This window comes from Notamacropus eugenii, chromosome 5 (genome assembly GCF_028372415.1).
Source record: "Notamacropus eugenii isolate mMacEug1 chromosome 5, mMacEug1.pri_v2, whole genome shotgun sequence".
NCBI classification, from domain to species: Eukaryota; Metazoa; Chordata; class Mammalia; order Diprotodontia; family Macropodidae; genus Notamacropus; species Notamacropus eugenii.
In genome coordinates this window covers 344,323,352-344,346,670 of record NC_092876.1, presented here as the reverse complement: position 1 = coordinate 344,346,670, position 23,319 = coordinate 344,323,352, and the positions used below count along the sequence as shown (strand labels likewise).

Below are 23,319 nucleotides of genomic sequence, written 5' to 3'. Positions count from 1 at the left end.
AATTAAACTACCTATGTAGAGTTTGCAGAACAAGCAGGAAGAAAAAAAGAAGAGCTGATATCTTTACGGATCTTGCCCTGGCATCAAACACAAGGCACTCAATCACTTCTTCCTAGAAAAATCTAACAAATCTAATTTTTTAAAAAGCCACCAAAATTTTTTTAAAATCTTTGTAAAGCCCAGAAAAATAGGAGGAGTATATGAAATATTGTTATATTTTCCTAATAGAGTTAAAGCTTGTCTTCTCAATTCACAATAGAAAGTCAGAGAACCGGTTGATCTTACTACCAGTTTCTAGCGATTATAAAGGCAGTTTTTAACATTGTACCTATTAAAAACATATTCTATTGCAATAAATAACTGAGATTAGTTCATAGGATCTGATACCCAGAGCTAAAAAGGACTTCAGAGGCTCATCTTATAGATGAAGAAACTGAAGCCTAAGGAAGTTAAATGACTGGTCCAAGGTCACAAATGTCGCATGCCTCAAAGGCAGGATTTCAGCCCAGAACCTCAGACTCCAGGGCCAACGTTCTCGCCATCATATCATGCACTATAATGCTGATCATAAATTTCTTAGAATCACAGAATTTAGATCCTTCTCTGAGGAAAGGATCTAGCAGCCACACCTAACATCATTTTACAAAAGAAGAAACTAAAACCATGAACAAGAATGATTCAAGGTCACCAAGTGACCAAATAATTGCATGGTTGAATGATAATTCTGGACTCACACCACCACAAGTCATCTTACCAACACTGTTCTGTTGGCTTCCGTGGCACTGTACTTTCCTGGTTCTCATCCTACCTTTCTGAACACTTCTGTTTCCTTTCCACTTTATACTCTGCAGCCCTTACATATGTACACCCTCCAAGACCTTCCACTGTCTTCTGGAGAATTACTCCTTTGGCAAATTTATCCATTCTCATGACCTCAGTTGTCACCATTAAGAAGATACAATCCACATCTTCCACATCTACTATATTTGTAAATAATAACAACTTCTTAGGGCTGCAAACGTGCATTAGGGGAACTAGATTTATGGGAAGAGAGCAGGTGAATGTGATAATGTGGAGGAAGGAGAAGCTGCAAAGCAAACATCTTTGGTTCCATTTTTTTAAAGGCCTACAACATGTCACAGGGCACAGGGCTCATAGTAGTAATATAAGACTTATCTATCTACTGAATCAATGAATGTAGATGAACACTGTTCATAGTTTCCCCATAAACTAATTTCCCTTTCCACTAAATCCATTTCTATTAGTGGAAGCACCATTCTAACAGTACCCCAAGTTTAAAACCTTAGATGGTCTTTGATTCTTCCTCAGATGCCACAATCTCCATGAAAACTACCCCAATGTTCCTAGGTTCCTAACCTCCTCCTCTTTAAATATCACATGGCACTTTGTCACAATCTCTTCTTTGTCATTATCACAGTTCAAACTTTCTATAAGTGAACAGTAGTGAGGTCAAACTCAAATAGAAACTGAGGTCACTAAACTGTACATAAAATCCTTATAGGTCACAAATTGATCCAGTTTTAAAATACAGAATATTCTTATTGCATTCTTATTTATTCTGTTAAATATTTCCCAATTACATTTTAATCTGGTTTAGGCTATATTCAAGCATGCTGTGGGCTGCATGTGGCTCACAGGCTACATGTTTAACACCTCTAGAATATAGTATGGTTTCATAGCATATTAGAACACAAGCTCAAAGAGTAAAGGGTACATGTCATTTGTCATCTTTGTACTCCAAGGACCTTGAACAGAGATGTCTCATTAAATTGCTGAATTAGCATGTATTCTTTGATTATTTCATGTATCTTATTTTCTAATTATTTTTTATATTTTTTCAAAAGAACGATGTAAAAACATTGAAGGCAAGCATGTATTAAATTCTTTTATGTCCATTGCAGCACTTAGCATAGTAGGTGATCAATACTTACTGACTAATGAATGGACTTCATGTGTATTGCATTTAAAAACAACAGTGTTGGGAAGTGGAGCCAAGATGGAAAAAGGGCAGGAACTTGCCTGAGCTTTCCTAAATTCCCCTCCAAATAATTTTAAATAACACCTCAAAACAAATTCTGAAGCCACAGAACTCATAAAAGGACAGGGTAATACAATTTTACAGTCCAAGACAACTTAGAAGATTGGCAGAAAAGGTCTGTCACACTGGGATGAGAGTAGAACACAGTTCAGCACAGGCCATGCCAGCACAGTCTGGGCCCCAGTAAACCAAGAGCAGGCCTTGGAGGTGACTGAATCAGTTGCTGCAGCAGCTTCAGGAACTCTTGGTAAGGGGATCAGACAACTGGTCAGAATGAGATTATAGTGGTCCCTTTGCTGGCAATGGGTGAAGGACTCTGTTACATTACCCATACAAACATCTGGGTTATAGTCCTGGGTGGCAATTTCAGGATGAAGTAAAGTACTAGCACACCAGAACTTACCACTGCAGGAGAGCAGTGACCCTGGTCACAGTTCCAGGGCAAAAATCAGTCTTTATGGTTGCTCACAGACCACAGCAGACTAGGAGAGTAGTGCGTCTCCTTAGATCACACCACCTTGGAAGAACTGAAAGCTTACAGACCCCTGGAACTAGCTCTGAAAACAGCTGCTAAAAACCAAACAGACCAGAAGTTTAAGGAAGGCAATGCTTCCTCCACCCCAGCAGCACAGCCCAACTTTAGTATAAAATTAAGTCAGGAAATAGGCTAGAAAAAAAACAAGAAAATAACAACAAAAGATCTTGATCATAGAAAGTTCCTCAGCTTTTGGGAACAAGAACTCACTATTTGACAAAAACTGCTAGGAAAACTGGAAAAAAGTATGGCAGAAACTAGGTATAGACTAGCATCTCACACCTTATAGCAAAATAAGGTGAAAATGAGCACATGATTTACATGTAACAGGTGATACCATAAGCAAATCAGAAGATCAAGGAGTAGTTTATCTGTCAGATCTATGGAAAAGGGAAGACTTTATGACCAAATAAGAAACAGAGAGCATTTTGAGATATAAAATAGACAAAATTATATTAAATAAAAAGTTTCTGCACAAACAAAACCAATGCAACCAAGATTAGAAGGAAAGCAGAAAGCTGGGAAACAAATTTTACAGCAAATGTCTCTGATAAAGGCCTCATTTCTCAAATACATAGAGAACTAAGTCATTCTTCAGTTGATAAATGGTCAAAGGACATGAACAAGAAGTTTTCAGGTGAAGAAAGCAAAGCTATCAATACCAGCATATAGAAAAAAATGCTCTAAATCACTACTGATTAGAGAAATATAGATTAAAACAACTCTGAGGCACCAACTCATACCTATCAGACTGGTTAATATGACAGAAAAAGAAAAAATAAATGTTGGAGAGGATATGGGAAAATTGGGACACTAGTGAGTGCACTAAATGCATGGTGGAGCTGTTATCTTGTCCAACCATTCTGAAGACCAATTTGGAACTATGCCCAAAGAGAAATCAAACTATGACAGATCCCTTTGACTCAGCATTACCATTACTAGGTCTGTATACCAAAGAGACTTAAAAAAAAAAAAGGAAAAGACCTATATGAATAAAAATATTTATAGCAGCTCTTTTAGTGGTGGCAAAGTATTGGAAACTGAGGGGATGCCCATCAATTGGGGAATGGTTGACCTAGTTGTGCTGGAATACTATTGTGCTATGAGAAATGGCAATCAGGATACTCTCAGAAAAACCTGGAAAGACTTACATGAACTGATACAAATGAGAAGAACCAGAAAAACAGTAAACACAGTAATAGCACTAATGCAATACTGATCAGCTGCAAATGACCTAGCTATTCTCAGCAACACAATGATCCAAAGCAATTTCTGAGGGTTTAATCTGAAAAATGCTGTCCAGTTCCAGGGAAAGAAGTGATGCAATTCAAAGCACATGCTATTTAACTTGCTTTAGTTTTTGGATTGTTGGGGGTTTGGGGGTCTGTGTTTTCTTTCACATGACTAATGTGGAAATATGTTTTGTATGATCGCACATGGATAATCTATACTAAATTGCTTGCCTTCTCAATGAATTGGGTAGGTGAGGAAGGGAGGGAAAGAATTTGGAACTCAAAGTTTTAAGAATCAAATACTGGAAAATGTTTTTACACTTAATGCAGGGGGGGAATAAAATATTTAATAAAACACAACAGTGCTATTGGAATGTTTGATTAGTCAAAACATTACTAGATTTCAATCTTCCATTCAGGACCTCAGTACTAGAAAGGTATAAAAAATTATAAAAACTCACAAAATGATTTAGATATTATAATGTACAGAAAAAAAGTTGCAAAAGCAGGTATTAGAGAAGGTTAAAGGGTAGACAGAAATAAGTGACCAAAAAGTCTTTCTTTCCTTTCAGAAAAAGAACTGGCACATGAAGGCTAAAGATTAGACATAAGGAGAAATTTATTGTCAAGGAATGGCCTGGCTGGAAACACAGAAAAGGAAGAGGATTATGTATGCATACATGTGTGTATGAGCATACAGACATACATATATATGCATATATATGTATGTATATACCCATAAGAATATGTATGTAGATACTCCCTTCTGCAAATTTATTCAAAGATCTAGAAAGCAAAACAAAAAACGTACCAGATAGACAATATGCAGGTCATTCTCTAAAACAAAGCCCTTCATGGCTCTCTGGAGGTCAGCAAATATATCCAGGGCCTCAGATGGAGAAAGAGATGAAGAAAGAGTGGCTGAACCAAGGTGAGTAGGATGATATACTTTTTCTAAAAGAGAAGCAGATATAAAATTCAAAAGATGAAGTCTTTTCTCATTCTACAAAGAATCCAAAATCTATAAGCACATCTTGTAGATTCTAACAGAAATATAAGAGGTTTTTTCCTTCCATTTTTGGATACCATAAATTCTTGTCAAGTGAATGTTAGTCCAACCTTTCTATTATTTTGAGCAAAAACTTAAATATTCACGGAGTGATATGAAAAAAACATTAACATTAAACAGTATTTACAAGTAATTATCAACAAAGCCTCAACCAGGAGTTTTTGTGAAGAAGAAAAGAAAAAGCCCAAACCGAAACGTAAAGGAATGCACTGAACTGGCCACAAAATGTTTAATCATCACAGAGGCTGAACTTACATGCAGTTCTAAGAAATGAATGAAAAGGAATTGGTAATATTCAAATTGCAGACGTAGTCTACAGCTAATATCTGAGGTCTCTTTCAAATCTGAGAGTCTTTAATCCTCAAAATCTAAAATATGCCTTTAGTTATTTTTATTTTTACTTCCCTACTCTTTTCTGATTAGGAAGAACAACAAATTAGCCCACAAATGGTTCCTATTGCTGTCTTCTGATTTGCTGACTCTTCTCCAGGAGTACCCCAAGAAGAGCTACCACTTCAAGCTCTCACTGGACCAATGGGAACTGTTTGTGTTGTACACAGACACATGAATGCATTAGAGTACTATGGATAGTACTGAGCCACGGAATATAGCACCTCATGATTATATCAGCTCCCTTCATAATAATTTTTCAGTCTTCCACTGAAAAGAAGTTCACTGTATTTGCTTTCCTCTCGTTTGTTTCTCTAAAAAGAGTTTACAAAATTCAGCAATGGTGATGGGAAATTGTCAATTACTTATAAAGAAAAAAGCAAATTAGTGAAGGCTTAACTTTTCAATATCATAAAGGAGAAAACTAAAAAAAGGTTTTTATTGTCCAGAAGCCATAAGCTTTAATTATAACTTTTGCTATTTGTTATTCTCCTTTGTCCCTTGACAATCAAATTTTCACTTCTTTTCAAAAGTTTAATTTCTAAGTAACCATGGAGAAGAAAAGCAAGCAGATAAAAATGAAAATGTCATTTTTACCTTTTATTCCAGCATTAGCTTCAGAAATCTGAATGAATTCATTCTCTAGCAGCCACATCACACAGTCTTCAATTGCTCCATTCTGTTCCTGCTGGATTTTCTGTTTTTCCCCCTTCAAACTTTTCTGTTTTTCCATTTTCAGACTCGCAGCCAAAAAAGTACAAGAAGCATATGTCTGTACATCTTTTGGTGTATTGGCAACCCCACCAACTATTATCTAAAAAGTATAAAAAATTGAAAATTATGTCTTGTCATAAAGTAAAAAGATAACGAATACACAAAACCAAAAGTTCACTTTGCCAAAAACTCTTCAGGATCTGGTTGTCAAAACTACAGCATTATTTTCACTCCAACTGACAATTTGAAAAAATGGAAATTTTTTTTTTAATTTCTTTAAAGTAGATTACTGACTAGCTCTTTTTTCCCATCCAAAAATAAATGGATGTCATCTAAATGACAGAGTTTATAAAATTCTGGCACTAGCAAAACATACTAAAATGGGACTGCTGTCCTAAATTTTAAAGATGATAACCAACTAATCAAATCATCTCATTCTCCCCTTCTAAAATATATGATACCTGGTTCCTGAAGGCTTATATAATCTGATCTTTTGTCTAAAGAGAAGAAGTTAATTCAGAGAGAGATTAGGGCCATTTGATTCTGATACTCAATCTTTCGGGGGCCATGTTGCATTACATTTTTATAATAATTATGTAATTACAATTAGAAACATATAGAAAATTAAACTTTAGGGGAGAGTTATCCAAAGTCAGAAAAGTTCCAGATAATTGAAAATTCCATCTATATATTACTTTTCTAAGCAAATACATAAAATGAAAAGTTTTACTCCTTGATGTTCCTTTGTGTCACTGCGGGACAACAGAAAAAGTGGTGTTCTGGTCTGCTCTCCCTTACCTCCAGAATAGCTCGTATCATAGTGGCAGTTATCTCCGCTCCCTCTCTCCTTTGCAGGCTGCTGCACACAGGCTTGAGGGACCCCTGAAGTAGAGCAATGCCTTTTGATTTCTCTGACTTCTTGCAGACTAAGATACTCTCACCTACAAATAAACAAACAGTACAAATGTGTCAGATCCTACTTATTTCTATAAAATAGCCAATTCAAATTTGTATTTGCTCTTTAATATTTAATCATCTTTTTTTCTCTTACTAACTCGCTTTATCATATTCTCTACATAAGGGGCTCCAAACTTTCTCTACCATCAGACAGCCTCGGTCCTACTTTACTAAAAAGACTGAGCCTTAGAGAAGATCTTCATCTCTCCTACCATCCTCTACTCTTTCCTTTCAGTTTAAGAGATAGAAACTCTCCTTCTTGCCAAAGTTATGCCCTTGCCTCAGTCCCAAATCTCCTTCCTCCTCTGGAATCATCACCTTCTCTCTCATCTTCAGCCTCTCATACTCTGCCTACTAACATGCTCAGGTCTCCTGTATTCTAAAAATACTCGCCTCTGACTCTGTGACATCTACCCCTCCTCTCTCTTTTCTTCTCGGCTCCCAATCATTTAGAAAGAATATTAGCCTCCACTTGCTGCCACTACTGCCTCCATCTACTGCCCCTGAAATCTGTCTTATATCACCACCATTCTACTGAAACTGTTCTCTTGGTAACCAATGGCCTTATTTCCAAGTCCAACAGCCTCTTCTCAGTCCTCATCCTCATATATCCAAGTATATGATGGGAAGTATTTTTATAGTATGGGAAGCAGGGGGCACTGCTGATCATTACCTCCTCCTGGATACACGCCATTCTCTAGATTTTCATGATACTGTTTTCCCTTGATTTTCCTCCTGTCTGACAATTCCTCAGTCTCCTTTGCTGGATCCTCAGCTACATCAGATCCTCTTACTGCCCGGGGAATCCCAAGATTCTCTCTCTTCTCTTTAGACATTTTTTCTCTTTTGGCGACCTCAATAGTTCCCATGGGTTTAATTATGATCTCTAGACTGATAATTTCCACAGATGGATGTAGATAAAGATATTCACCTCTGGTCTTTCTTCTGAGCTTCAGGCCTTCCCTTCAAGTCTAGAGGATATTTCAAACTGGACACCCTGGAGACATCTCAAGTTCAACATTTCCAAAACTGAACTCAATCATTTCCCCGAAGCCTACCTCTTTTTCAAGCTTCCTGAATTTGTTGAAGGTAACCACTATCTGTCTAGTCACCAGGTTCACAACCTCAGTGCTGTACTCCCCACTCTCACCCCACAAATCCATTCAGATGAGAAATCTTGTTATTTCCACATTCAAATCTCTTAAATTTGTCCCTTCCTCACCACTCACACAGCCACCACCCTAGTTCACACCCTTTCAATCTCTCATCTAAACCACTGTAATAGCCTCTTAACTGTTCCCCCTGTCTCATGCCTCTCCTCACTCCCATCCATCCTCCATACTGCTGTCAAAGTGATTTTACCAAAATGCAAGTGACCATGTCACTTCCCTTTTCAGTAAACAGTAGCTCCCTATTACATATAGGAGCAAATATAACTTCTTCTGGTTGGCATTTATACCCATCAGAACTAGGTCCCAAACTACCTTTCCAGTCTTATTAGAGTTAGCTAGATAGTACAACAGATAGAAAACTGGATTTAGTCTGGAATGACTCAGTTCAAATCCTGCCTCAGATTATTAACTAGCTGTGTGACACTCCATCAATCTTCATTTTTCATCTGTAAAATAGGGGTAATAGAAGTACCCACCTCACAAAGTTGTTGAAGATTGTGACATGTGTAAGGCACTTTGCAAAGCTGAGTTATAAGTTAGCTATAAGCTCTTACTATTAAATATTATTCTCCTTCCTCCAAAAAGAACTTCTTATGTTTTCTGTGTTCCTCAGACAGTACGTCATGCTCCTGTATCTCTCCAATAGCCATCCCCCATTCTAGGAATATAACCCCTCCTCACCTGTTTGTTGGAACTCCTACCTTCCTTCAAGCCTCAGCTTGGGCCACTTTCAAAATGAAGTCTTTTCTGATCCCTACTCCAAGTGCTAATGCCTTCCCCCCACAAAATTATGCTGAATCTATTTTCTATCTATACATGGAATGCAAGAACCTTAAGGGCAGAGGGTGTTTCACTTCCATTTCTGTATCACTAGCACCTACCACAACATCTGGCACATAGTAGGTTCTTAAAAAAATACTTATTGATTCACTATGTCACACTGAGGGACACATCTTCAATGGAAATGTTATTAAATGTCTAGATATCCCAAAAGATCAGCTGATCCTTCTCTTCTGCCATCTTTTACCACTAATAGAGGCACCCTTGCTTCTCCACCCCCCTGCCACGGTCCCAGGCCATTCTATAAGCAATGAAAGGGTTCTAGCTGAGTGGAAGAAAGAACAACCACCACCAGGACAAACTCCCTGCTTGCTGCCTGACTGTTCATGTGGCTTACATGATATGGGAGTCAGTAATTCTATTCTTGGCAGTGATACTAACGACCACAACATTTCACCACATGCTCTGCCACTGCCTTCTGGGTTCCCTCAGACTACCCAATCTGACCTAGCTCTATACTCTGAAGTCCTGGAACTGTCATCTGACCTCTTTATAGAACCTAGATACCCCTGGGCCTTGCCATCTACCCAGCTGCAGCACGCTTAGGTCTTCTGGATCTTATCATCAGCAATTTTCCTTTATGTGTTGTTTTCCTTGATGAGAGAATGAGCTCTCCGAGAGAAGGAGCCAATTTCACTCTCTGTATCCTAAATGGTTTATCCTAATGTATTCTCTAACAAAATCCCAAGAAAATGTGATTAAAGTGCAAAGGACAATGAAGGTTCTATGAAAGAACATCCTAACTAAAATAACTTCCTAAAAACTGGTAAAACATGGACTTTGACCTCCCTGGTAGTATGAAGCATCAGTCAACCAAGCAGCCTCCAGAGCAAAACAGAAGATACATTCCCAAAAAAATCAAGAAGTAGCTATTATATGAACTGAATTTGGTATAAAATAAAGCTACATACCCTCTAACTAAGCAGAAGCCCCCACAAAACTTCTTCTCCATTTCCTCTCTCCCCTGGAGTAAAAGTCCATTCACTTTTCTATGTCTCATACTGAGATTTTAGGAACTAACTGAAATTATCTCGTTATTTCTGAAAACAGTTTCTGAGAACCATGATTAGTAGAATCCTATCACTAACAACAGAAACTAAAGTCAAAAGAGTAGAATCCAATAAATTTTGTACTTATTTATGCAGGCACATGTTGTTTCTCCTCAACAGAATATGGGGAGAAAGAATATAGTTGGAGAAGTGTTGCAGGTCTGAACTTCAATCAATCAATGAACAAGCATTTATGATACACCCACTATGTGCCAAGTACTATGGCAGCTGCTAAAGATACAAATACAATGAATTAAACAATCCTTACGTCCTAACAGAACTCAACACTCAACAATAAAAAATATCTACTTGACAATATGAACATCAGAGAGACAACGGAATGAAGTTCCAAACCTCAAAGAAAGTAAAGAACAGGTCCTTAGACAGGTCCACTGATTGCAGAAGAAATATAATGTTAATCTCAAACAGCAAAAAATAATAAGGCACAACTAACTCCATTTATCTCTCTCTCTTTCACACACACACACACACACACACACACACACAGAAAATGTCTTTCAAAATGATATAAGGGAAAACCTAGCCATATAAATGACTCAGGCTGCAGGTACAAATTAATCACATTCCCCAATACTGAAGGAACTTTGGATATATTTCATATATATATATATATATATATATATATATATATATATATATATCACATATATATATCATATATATATATATATTAGCACTAAGGAAAAGGGTACTTGTGTATTTTTTGCAGGTCTCTGTACAGTGGTTAACTGAAATGGAATACTACCAGTAGTGTGGTGATAGGGATAAATAAACGTAAAAGAAAAAGAAGACAGAAGCTTATAAATCTAATGACTCCTAGGACCAATGGGCTATTTCCTTGGTGTACTCATTTTGTAATGGTATCTTTTTTGACCTATCTGTAGCACAGTGTGACAGAACAACCAATAAATTCATTTTGCTCCTAAATTTGTTTTTTTCCCCCTATCAATATAATCAATATAATAATAAAAAAATTGTCAAATAGGAAATATTTTTGCATCAAACATGTCTCACTGTAGATATATATGGAACTGATACAAGCGTTATTTCCAGAAGTCATTCTTCAATACATCATCCTTCAATATCCAAGTGGCCAAAAAATACAATTTCAAAGAAAATAAAAGCTTAAACATCATTAGTCAGAAAAGAATGTTACTACAGTTCTGATTTCATTTCATATTATTTAAATTGGAAGAGATGATAAAACACAGAAATAAATAGTGACGGAAAAACTGTGAAAAGATAAGTACAACCAATATACTCTTGGCAGAGCTGCGTACTGGTCTAGAAAACCATCACTCTGGAAAACAATTTTGAATTATGTGAGTAAAATTCCTATAACTATTAGGTGCATAACTACTATACCAAAATTCATAGCAGTCCTTTTAGTGGTACTAAAAAAGGGGGGGCAGGCAAAATCAAGTAGGTGCCCACTGTTTGGGGAAAAGCTGAACAAATCATGATATATGGATGTAATATACTATTTATTACACCATAAAAACCAATGAACATGAAAAATCCAAACAAACATGAGAAAACTTACATGAATTAATGCATAGTAAAGAAAGCAGAACCAAGAGAATATACAGTGACCACAATAATAAAAGCAATGCTAAAAAAAAAATCAGAACTCAAGGATTTTACAAGGAACAGCGGCTCCAGAGAATCAATGATGAAAAATACACTGCTCTCCTCTCAGTATAAGGATGATGGATTAGAGATACAAAATTTTGCACAAACTGTCAGATCTGGAACACTTTTTCTTAAATATTTTTCTCTGTCATAAAAGAAAAACTTATTTGGAGGATGGGAAGGAGGTGTGAAAAGGGGAAGACATAGGAGAGAAAGTGTTATTGAGAACTGATATTCTGAAAACTCAACTAGATCTATAATTATATTCATTTTGAGGCTTACTTCAACAACTGAGATTGCTAATTCATCCATGCCTAGTTATCCTATGTGATACATCCTCCCATAAATTCACTACAGGTATAGAGGGACCAACCAGTGCGCTGGCAGCCTTCCTCACTTTCTCCTAACATTGCAAACACATTAGTGAAGCACTCAGGACGTTCAGCTGTTTTCACTTAATCTTGTCATGTGATCAGTCCATTTTCATTTCATAAATTTACTTAATAATATCTTTTACTTTAATTTTCATCAGTTATATGTTGCATTCTACTCATCCCCCTCCACAAGCATCACTCCATTCCTTTCTAAGAGAAACACACTTTTAATTCCTCAGAGACTGACATGTTTTATAATCTATAACCAACAATACTGACAGAATATGGTATTAAAAATAGATCTTATTTTTGGGAGAAATTTGGGAGTTACCAGGTGGCAGAGTGGATGGAGTGCCAGGCCTAGAGTCAAGAAGACTCATCTTTCTGAGTTCAAATCTGGCCTCAGACACTTATAAGCTGTGCGACCTTACACAAGTCATTTAGCATTGTTTGCCTCAGTTCCTCATCTGTAAAATGATCTGGAGAAAGACTTATTAGCATAAGGATCAACCACAGGTCCAGAGGACTAATGATAAAGAGATGAAGGTCTCTGAGTGAAAAATGAAACAATTTTTTTAATATGGTCAATGTGAACATTTGCTCTGGCTGACTACACATGTTTACAATAACGTTTGTTTTTCTTTCATTCTCAAGTAGGAAAAGGGGGCTTGGGGGAGGAGGATGAGAGAAAAAATTTTTGCTGATTGACAAAAACATGATTTTTTTGAAGTAGATACTTTGTTAGAAGAGAACATTAAATTCTACTGAATCAAATGTTCCTTTATAATCAAGTAACAACAAAACACTGTGAGCTTCTATTCACTACATCTTTCGATAAATTGCATCATAGTAAAAATGTGGTCTACAGTAGAATGTTGTTAGCAGAAGAGTTCTGTTAAAAATGATGACGTGAAAGGTTATAGTCAAGCCAAATTTCACTAAGAAAATCCCCAAAGATTTTTAAAGGATGACATAAGAAAAAATGATCACCCAAACCAAAGGGAAACACCAACAAGCTCCTCCATCCAGTCTCAAAGGGGGAAAAATTATTTTACCACAAAGATTCTAAGAGTGGATGAAAAGAAGGAGAAAAAAATTAAATTAGAAATCCTGAAGAAAAAACTGGAAGAGAAAAAAAAAACTTGGAATAGAAAGTATAAAACCTTACACAAGTAGTATACTAGATAAAAAAAAAGAATAGAGCAAAGAATAATCAATGACGTAAAGAGAACAAGAAATATTAGAACAAAGTCAAAAGACTGAAAAATCAGAAAAATATGCATGTGTGGTATCTACTATCAAAAGCAGACCTGCAAAACAGGTCAAGAGAGATAATTCAGGAATCCTTGAAAATAATGATGAAACAAAAACTTGGATACAATATTTCAAGAAGTCATTAAAAAACTGCCTTTATCTACTAGAAATCTGCCTTCTGAAAAAAATTTCAAAATGGAAACACTAAGAAATATAATAACAATAATCCAGAGGTTCCCCAAGTCAAAGAAAAAACACTGTAAGCCACAAGAAACAAAAATTTTATGTTTAAAGAAACCAGTCAGGATCACACAAATTATGTTGCAAATATGAAAAAGAAAACGTAATCTCTAGAATATGATATCCAAAAAAGGTCAAAACAGTATCATTTGTCAAAGCCTGTCTGCCTTCTTTTAAAATTTTCATTGAGGATGGTCTTGATTTTATGTAGAGCTAGACAGGCTTACAGATTAGAAGATGTCTGGTCTCCTTTTTTAAAATAATAAGGCCTGAAAGTTTTCTATAGCATTAATATCTTCCTCTTTCTTCAGAAAACTACAGATTTTGTTTTGCATGACTTCATATTTGAAACAGATTTTGTTATTTTCTGCTTTCTCAATGGGAAGGGAAGGCTAGGAAGAGGGAGAGAATCTGGAACTCAAAATAAAATGGAATGGACAAAAGAAAAATTAAAAATAAGAAAATTTCTGACAGATTCTTCAATGTCCTCACAACTGTTTCGCTCCAACACGGATCTTCTTTAAATACATTTAGGGTAAGCCAGCTGCTTTTCTTGCCATTTTTTTTAGTAACATTTCTGCCTCTTATGGAAGGTATTTGGTACACAGTAGGCATTCATAAATGTTTATTGACATGTTTACATGAGAACATCTGGGATTGTGAAGAATACAAAATTGGGGGTTCAATTCATGGGGGGGAAGGTTCTAAAAATATTTACTGATTTTTCCATTTTTCCTCTGTATATTTTCATTTTTATATTTTCCATCCTTAAATGGCTTTATGATCATTTTATTGGGTTTTTTGCCAAACTTTCTGCAAAGTATTTTTAACTTCTTTTTCCATGTTTCATGAGATACTATTCATAACCATCCATTTTTCTCTGTAACAGTTTTACAATTGAGTTTATATTTTAAACCAGTGTTGTTTTTGGCTGCTCTCTCTCTCTACTTGGTAAATCAGTCAAATGTCTGCCCTCTGTCTGTGAAGTGAGAGTGAGGTTTAAAAAAAATAAGATATTTTTTAAAAGGAAAGGGAAATTGATATGAGTGATTTCTTGCCTTTTGTTAAATCTTTCTCCAATACTAAGAAGATTCCTCCTAACAACTTGCCCAAGGCAGAAGACACCTACTTTTCAGTGGTTTTGAAATTGCATATTTTATATCTAGTTCAGTTAGCCATTTTCTTATTCCTTTAGTAGAGGATTCTTCACCTGGGGCTCACAGAACAACATGGAATTTATTTCAGAGGATTTATGAACTTGGACAGGGAAAAATTAAACCATGATTTTCACTAACTTTTAGTTTACTTTAAAATCTTTGAATTTTACTTTATACATTTAAAAACATCATTCTAAGGAGTCTATATGCATTATTATGCATATTACCCGTTAGGATAAGCAACTAGTTGATTAACAGTAATCTCCTAATTAGACTGGCCATGTTCTTAGATAACACTACTATGTTCTACTTACCTATTGTGTCAACACCTTTCCTTCCTGCCCTACCAACCATCTGCTTGTAAGTGAGAATATCAAGACATTTTCCATTAAAGACAGGAGTCCGAATAATAACACGGCGGGCAGGCAAATTCACTCCAGAAGAAAGTGTAGATGTTGCTGCTAAAACACGAATGAGACCTTGACGGAATGCTCCTTCAATAATATCCCTCTCCTCAAAAGTGAGACCTGAAAAGGTAGGTTTCCATAAACGCTTAGTAAAGAACTTACAAAACATAGCTATAAATATATCAAAACAAAATCCCGTGATAACTACTTTAAAATTTTAGAAATGCTAAAGACTGGTAATTAAGGAATCGAAAATGGTCAGCTGACTTCGAAGATAAACACAGTCAGCCAATTTGTCATTAGCTCCCAATTTTTTTGTTTTGACAAACTGTTTTTGTGTGATCTTGTAAACTTTTTACCCTTCCTCAAGTACTAAATGATATGCAAAATGTACATTTTAAATGAAAATGAATCAAAATTTATTTTATTTTGAACTTTTAAAACACACTGTTATAGCTAATTTCTAGAATGTCGTACACCAAGGTATGGTCATCAAGGCTTTAATATGAAGTACCAAAGAATCAAAAGAACAGAAAGAAAACTCCTTTAGAAGTCATCTCCTTGGTCTAACCAGCTTTAAATTCCCAGTCAGTTCATATCTTCTGATATATTAACAAGTCTTAAAATTATGTACAATTTTATACCAGTTTTACTTTTACTTTACAGTTGGGATGATACAGTCTCTTAAACATTAAGTCTCTGGGCACTGAGTATGGCTAACTGGAAATCAAATTTATATAAACATGCAAAATAAATCAGAAAATCAAGAAACGCTGACTTTTTAAATGAGGTTGCTTTACAAAATCAAATTCAATTCTAATGATTTCCGACTCTATTTGCCGGCTACCTGCATGATGAAATGCCACACCCCACGGTACAGTTTGTTGCAGTACAGAATCCAGTCCAGAAGGCAAGCGTTTTAACTGATCCATCACTTCCAGGAGTCCCTTTCGGTCCAATGTAACTGGGTGAAGTTCAGGTGGCTTTACCAATCCTTTTATAAAATAATTTTAAAAAGACCTTTACCAGTCATTATAATGTAAAACCATTACCTCCCCTCCCATCCACTATTCTTATATGTTGGCAAGATACGCCTATAAACAAGCCATTTCCCTCTGTAGATCTTTGTTAAATGACTACATATTTTAATAACAATCCTTAACCAATAAAAATTACTGATAATCTTCTGGTAATATGGCTGAGTCAGAGGTATATTTGTGTGTGTGTGTGTGTGTGTGTGTGTGTGTATGTGTGTGTATATACCCAGATTGTCTTTATCATCTCTTCAGAGCAAGAAATGCACCAAATCAGATAGAACAACCGAGAAAATCTCACAAAAAAGAATAGCAGGACTGAAAAAGATGAGTAAACATCAAAAAGATGACCCAGGGCAATGAACAAATACTACAAAATAAAGTAAAACAAAGCAATGCAAAAATCCCAAAGACAACATTTCAACAAAACTTGAAGAAATTATAAGTGAACACCTTCCAGAACTTTCAGAATAATCCAGAAGAATAATAAAACAATTAAAGGAAGAAATACAGATAGAAATTAGGACAGAAATTGGAGATCTCAAAGAATAATTCAAAAAAATGAGAGAAAAGATATCTTTAAAAATGTAGATTCTCTGAAAAAGAGACCATTAAAATTTACACTTAAAAAAAATGTAGAGGCAATGCTTGTTGACTAATGGGCAAAAAAAAAAAAATCAAGATTAAAAGAATGGAAGTCAAAGTTAAAAGAATACTTGAGAACTCTCTAAGTACAACATAACTTATCTTGAAGATAGAATATGTCAAGACAAGTTGAGAATAATAAGCTTTCCAGAAAAACACACTGAAATTAAAAATCTGAATACAATACAAAAAGAAATCTCACTAGAAAATTCCCAGATATGTTGTAAACACAGTAAAAAATGCAAATATAGAATCTAGACAATAGTCCAAAGATCAAGTCTCTTCAACAATAAATTCTGACAAAAAGGCACAAGTAGATCCTTGACATAGCACAGGGAAGCAAGTCTTGGTTGTACAATTAATTCATGAGAAATGTAGGAAAAGACTGGAGTATGATTTTACAGGAAAGCAAAGGAAATCAGTTTGTACCACAAATAATATTAAGTTGAGTTTAACTGTTAAATTTGTAAAAAAAAGAAAACAACTGAACAGAGCAGGAGTAAGCCAAGAATATGACAATTCATTAAACAAACAATATTGATATTATAACTATAATATACTGAGAATAAATATTATTAGCTCACATTTGCATAATGTTTTTAATATGATCATTCTATCATAAAGCATCATAGAAAGGAAAGATAGAAAGGGTCGGAATAGAATACAGGGGTGGCTGGGTTAGGAATCAGATCCGTTCAGTTGTTTCTGGCCTCCCTTACCTACCATTACCAAAAAATTTCTTAAACTGTAATCCACAAACATGTCTTTAAAAACTAACAATTGTTCTCAATCTCAATTTTAAAAATTTATGTGAGGTGCAGCTAGGTGGCACAGTGAGTACAGCACTGGCCCTGGAGTCAGGAAGACCTGAGTTCAAATTCGGCCTCAGATACTTGACACACTAGCTGTGAGAACTTGGACAAATCACTTAACCCCAACTGCTTTGCCTTCCCCCCTCCAAAACAAAAAACAAACTTGTGCAAATATTAAATAGTAATCAACAAGACTGGTCATCAATGCTGCATAAAATGCTACTAAACATCATTTCTTAACTACAGCTGAATCCAAGTTATTTCCTAAGAAAACTCTTCATTTGAAATGTGACTACAGATGAGTTGCATTGTAATTCCCATTTAAGTATCTCCTAAATCATCCCCCACCCTAACAAAATGTCCTAGTAAATGTATGCAAGAAATGTTCTGTTCATAAAAAGTACATTTTAAACAATTTACATCTGAAAGCATTTAAATACATTAAAACAGATGTCATGGGGGAGAGCAGAGCCAAGATGGTGGGGTAGAAGCAAGAACTTCTAGGGCTCTACCCCCAAGCTCAGCCAAATACCTGAAAAAAAATGACTCTAAACAAATTCTGGAGCTGCAGAACTCACACAATAACAAAGTGAATCAAATCTCCAACCCAAGGCAGCCTGAAATCAAGTCTCCAACCCAAGACAGATGGGAAGTATCTATCCAGATGCTGGGAGCAGAGGAGCCAAGATGGCAGAGTAGAAAGCTACACATATGCTATCTCCTAACCCACAGCCCATAAAATACCAGTAAAGAAGAACTCCCAACAAATTCTGGAGCAGCAGAAGCCACAGAACAATGGAGTGGAGGAGATTTCTCTTCCAGAGAGACCTGAAAAACCAACACGAAAGGTCCATCCTGCCTGGACCCAGAGTGGAGCCCCGCCCTGCTTTGGCTGCGTGGCACTGAGAGGAGCAGATCTGAGCAGGCTTCAGGGACAGAATCTCCAGCCTTAGCAAAGGTCCCTCCACCCACAGGAGCCAAAGGTCAGTCAGAGGGGCTTTTTGGCTCACAGAGAGGGGAGTGGGGTATCCCCATGACTCAGGCCCCCTCGGGAGGCAGCAGCAGACAAGGGCTCCCAGAGCAGGCAGGAGCTTGGATCCATTGTTGAAGGTCTCCTCATAAACCCCCTGAAGGAACTGAGCCCCACGTGGTGGCCCTGCCCCCACTGGAACACCTGAACTTAATCTCACACTGAATAGCAGCCCCACCCCCACCCAAAGCCCTGAGGCTGGGAAGCAGCATTTGAATCTCGGACCCCAAGCACTGGCTGGGCAGATATGGAGGCAAGGTGGGTGTGGAGAGGACACTCAGAAGTCAAGTCACTGGCTGGGAAAATGCTCAGAAAAGGGAAAAAAAATAAGACCATAGAAGGTTACTTTCTTGGTGAACAGATATCTCCTCCCATCCTTTTTGATGAGGAAGAACAATGTCTACCATTAGGGAAATACATAAAAGTCAAGGCTTCTGTATCCCAAATATCCATAATTAATATACCATGGGCTCAGGCCATGGAAGAGCTCAAAAAGGATTTTGAAAATCAAGTTTAAGAGAGGTGGAGGAAAAACTGGGAAGAGAAATGAGAGAGATGCAAGAAAAGCATGAAAAGCAGATCAACACTTTGCTAAAGAAGACCCAAAAAAATGCTGGAGAAAATAACACCTTGAAAAACAGGCTAACTCAATTGGCAAAAGAGGTTCAAAAAGCCAATGAGGAAAAGAATGCTTTAAAAAGCAGAATTAGCCAAATGGAAAAGGAGGTTCAAAAGGTTGCTGAAGAAAATAGTTCTTTCAAAATTAGAATGGAGCAGATGGAGGCTAATGACTTTAGGAGAAACCAAGAAATCACAAAACAAAACCAAAAGAATGAAAAAATGGAAGATAATGTGAAATATCTCATTGGAAAAACAACCAGATGCTGGGAGCAAAGCACAGTCCATCACAGGCCCTGCCAGCACATAATGGCACTGAACAGGCCTGGGGGACAGGAGGAAGAAGGAGAAGACTAAATCTCTGGCACCTGTGGTGGTTTCTAGACTTCACAACCCCAGAACACCAAGGATGAACTGAAAGGTCAGTGGAAAAAACCTGTCAGACCTGTGCAAGAGAGTAGAGCCCCAGGGTGGTGGTGGAGGGGGTGGAGGAGCCCAAGGCAGCTGCTATAGCACCAGGGACAGCAGTAGCAGCAGCAGGGGCAGTGGCAGTGACTGTTCTGGAGCTCTAAACCCACAGATTGTGAGGGATCCAGCGGCTGACAGTACAACTCCCCACTCCCTCACTGGAAGCAGAGAACTACCTTGACAAAGCTCAAAAATCAAGTAAACGGCTGGGGAAACGAGCAAAAACCATTAAAAGAATCACATTATAGAATCCTACTTTGGTGACAAGGAAGGCCAAAATATTCAAACAGAAGAAGACAACAAAGTCAAAGCTCCTCCATCCAGAGCCTCCAAGAAAAATATGAATTGGACTTGGGCCACGGAAGAACTCAAAATGGATTTTGAAAATCAAGTAAAAGAAGTAGAGCAAAAATTGGAAAGAGAAATGAGAGTGATGCAAGAAAATAAAGAAAAACGAGTCAACTGCTCATTTTGGAGACCCAAAAAATGCTGAAGAAAATAACACTTTGAAAAGACTAACCCAAACGGCAAAAGAGATCCAAAAAGCCAATGAGGAGAAGACTGCCTTAAAAAGCAGAATTGGCCAGATTTGAAAAGGAGGTCCAAAATCTCACTGAAGAAAATAATTCTTTAAAGATTAGAATGGAGTAAATGGGAAGCTAATTTAAGAAAAATCAAGAAATTATAAAATAAAACCAAAGGAATGAGAAAATAGAAGATAATGTGAAATGTCTCACTGGAAAAACAACTGACCTTGAAAACAGATCCAGGAGAGACAATTTTAAAATTATAGGACTACCTGAAAGCCATGATCAAAAAAAGAGCCTAGACATCATCTTTCAAGAAATTATCAAGGAAAACTGGCCTGATATTCCAGAACAAGAGGGTAAAATAGACATTGAAAGTATCTACCAATGTCCTCCTGAAAGAAATCCCAAAAGGAAAACTCCTAGGAATATTGTAGCCAAATTTCAGAGCTCCCATGTCAAGGAGAAACTATTGCAAGCAGTCAGAAAGAAACAATTCGAGTATTGTAGAAACACAATCAGGATAACACAAGATCTAGCAGCTACTACATTAAAAGATCACAGGACTTGGAATATGATATTCCAGAGGTCAAAGGAGGTAGGATTAAAACCAAGAATCACCTATCCCAAAAAACTGAGTATAATACTTCAGGGTAAAAAAAATGGTCATTCAACGCAATAGAGGACTTTCAAGCATTCCTGATGAAAAGACCAGAGCTGAATAGAAAAATTTGACTTTCAAACACAAGAATCAAGAGAAGCATGAAAAGGTAAACAGGAAAGAGAAATCATAAGGGACTCATTAAAGTTTAACTGTATACGTTCCTGCACGGAAAGATAATATTTGTAACTCTTTGGACTTTTCTCAGGATAGGGTAGTTGGAGAGATGTGTAGGGAAGGAAGAGAAAGAAGTTAGAACTCAAAGTTTTAAAAGTGAACGTTAAAAACTGTTTTTACATGCAACTGGAAAATAAGACATACAGGCAATTGGGTATAAAAATCCATCTTGCCCTACAAGAAAATAGAGGGGAAGGGGATGAGAGAAGGGATAGGTGTGATAGAAGGAAGGGCATATTGAGGGAAGGGGGAATCAGAATGCATGATGTCTTGGGGTAGGCAGAAGAGAGAGATGGGGAGAAAATTGAACTCAAAATCTTGTGGAAGTGAATGTTGAAAATTAAAAATAAATAAATTTGGGAAAAGATTTCATATTTAACTGTATTTGGTTTATATTTGAGTCCTCACATATGACTATTACAAATTGTGTTATTATTTTATGTTTTAATATTATAAATTAGAGAAACAGTTTCCTGAAGCATGTTTGAAATGCAGACTTGGTGTTGAGATGCACAATTCTGGCTGAATTTCAGCACTATATTCCATTAAAAATCTATTTCATATGTAGAGGAGGGATGCTCTACAAAATTTTTCCACTGTAAAAACCTTGTGAAAACAATAATCTTTTGCCACAAGCCTTTTCATTTGTATTTATCCATTTTAACACACTTTCTATATTGAAAGTTTTTTAGATGGGAATAAGCAATTGAAAACCTATCTTTTTGCTATACATATCAAATGACAAGTTGAAAAATAATGCCAAAATAAGAGAAAGGCTTAGGCTCCTAACTTATCCTCAGCCCCTATCCCTTTTCATGAGATTCCTTTCTTCCTAGCAGCATGACCTGGAGGGTGGGCTTGGGCCCTCTTCTAAAACCCAATCATCCTTCCCTCTTGAGATGCATCTTTTCTGTTGCCCTATTATTTTGTATTTTTATTGGTTCATTTGTTTTAACACAATACATGCTTCCCAATAAATCTCTTTTAAAAGTATATTACCTGAAGAGATAAACAAAATTTAATAAAATGAGGTGACATATGTAAAGTGTTTTGTAAACCTTAACACACTATTATAAATAACCATTAATTATTATTAACTAATAATGTGATAGAAAATAGTATATCCATTTTTCCAGCTCAGATTTGTAGTTTACAAATTTTAATACTGATTTATTGTTATGACACAATTACTCTCCTAATAAACAATCTCCCATAGTATACCTTCTCTTTAAAAAGCAGATAAGCAAAACTGTCTAACATAGTGATTACAACTGACAACATGTATAAGTTTTTACCTGTAGAGTTAAGCATTTCTTAACAGAACTGGACTGTGTTTTAACATCAAACACTGCAACTAATACTGGCTAGGTATGATCCAAATTGTTATTTTTAGCATTTTGTTCATTTACATTATTGTCATCATTGTGTATTTGCATGGTAAGACAGCTTCTTTACCTAAGAGGTCCTCATAAGTCCAAAGGATAATCTTTGGAAATTTATAAACTCTCAGAGCCAAAAGAACCAAACCTGGTCTGGAATGTGTGGGAGTCAACACCTTTTTATAACCAGAGGTCAAGAAGACAGAGAGAAGCCTGCCATTTATTGGGAGCACAAAAATACAGCATACAAGCCCTCAGCACCCAGTTCATTTTCAATGTCTATAGCTCACCTTCTGCTTGATGCTGTAGATCACAAAACTCATGGGCTATGATATTCGCCAGTTTCTCACACCAGTTCTTTGATGGACAGAAAATTAAGACTGAATAGCCATCACGAATGATTTCATAGCATAAGCTCACTACATGGTCCTCATCTCCCTAAAAAGGAAAGAACAATACCTTTCAGCTGCTCTTCTGATATAAACTACCTCCTAAAACACATCCTATTCAAGAAATTTCAAGTCAAATATCATGTAGTTTCATAAGCAAAGCTTTCAGTTTCTTAACGAGACTATAATAAAAACAAAGTGTTACCTTTCAAATAACTCCAAAACTTCTTGTTTTGGGGACAGTGGGATTCTCAGAGACCTAGTGATAGCCCCAAATGAGGAGAAATTGATGATTCTGTCCTCCTGGGTCATCATGTGATGAGTAGGAGTTAGCCAGAGAACTGGCAATGACAATTACAAGACTCAACAATGGGTCTCGACACAGGAGAAGATAAATACTTAAAATTCTTAATGATAATGGGATAAGCCTTACAGCCACATTTATCAGAAACAGCTAGGTGGCTTAGTGGGTAAGAG

The 23,319-nt window shown here is 36.5% G+C and overlaps 1 protein-coding gene across 1 annotated transcript in view; it reads right to left on the bottom strand.

The window, feature by feature from the left end:
- Positions 1-23,319, bottom strand: part of POLQ (DNA polymerase theta) — a 107,191-nt gene that overhangs the window by 69,437 nt on the left and 14,435 nt on the right. Inside the window, exons 7-12 of the mRNA XM_072613873.1 lie at positions 22,744-22,891; positions 15,950-16,096; positions 15,010-15,222; positions 6,798-6,940; positions 5,883-6,099; positions 4,638-4,780 (exon numbers count right to left, since the gene is read on the bottom strand). Coding sequence (XP_072469974.1) covers positions 4,638-4,780; positions 5,883-6,099; positions 6,798-6,940; positions 15,010-15,222; positions 15,950-16,096; positions 22,744-22,891 — 1,011 coding nt within the window. The remainder of the gene's footprint in view (positions 1-4,637; positions 4,781-5,882; positions 6,100-6,797; positions 6,941-15,009; positions 15,223-15,949; positions 16,097-22,743; positions 22,892-23,319) is intronic.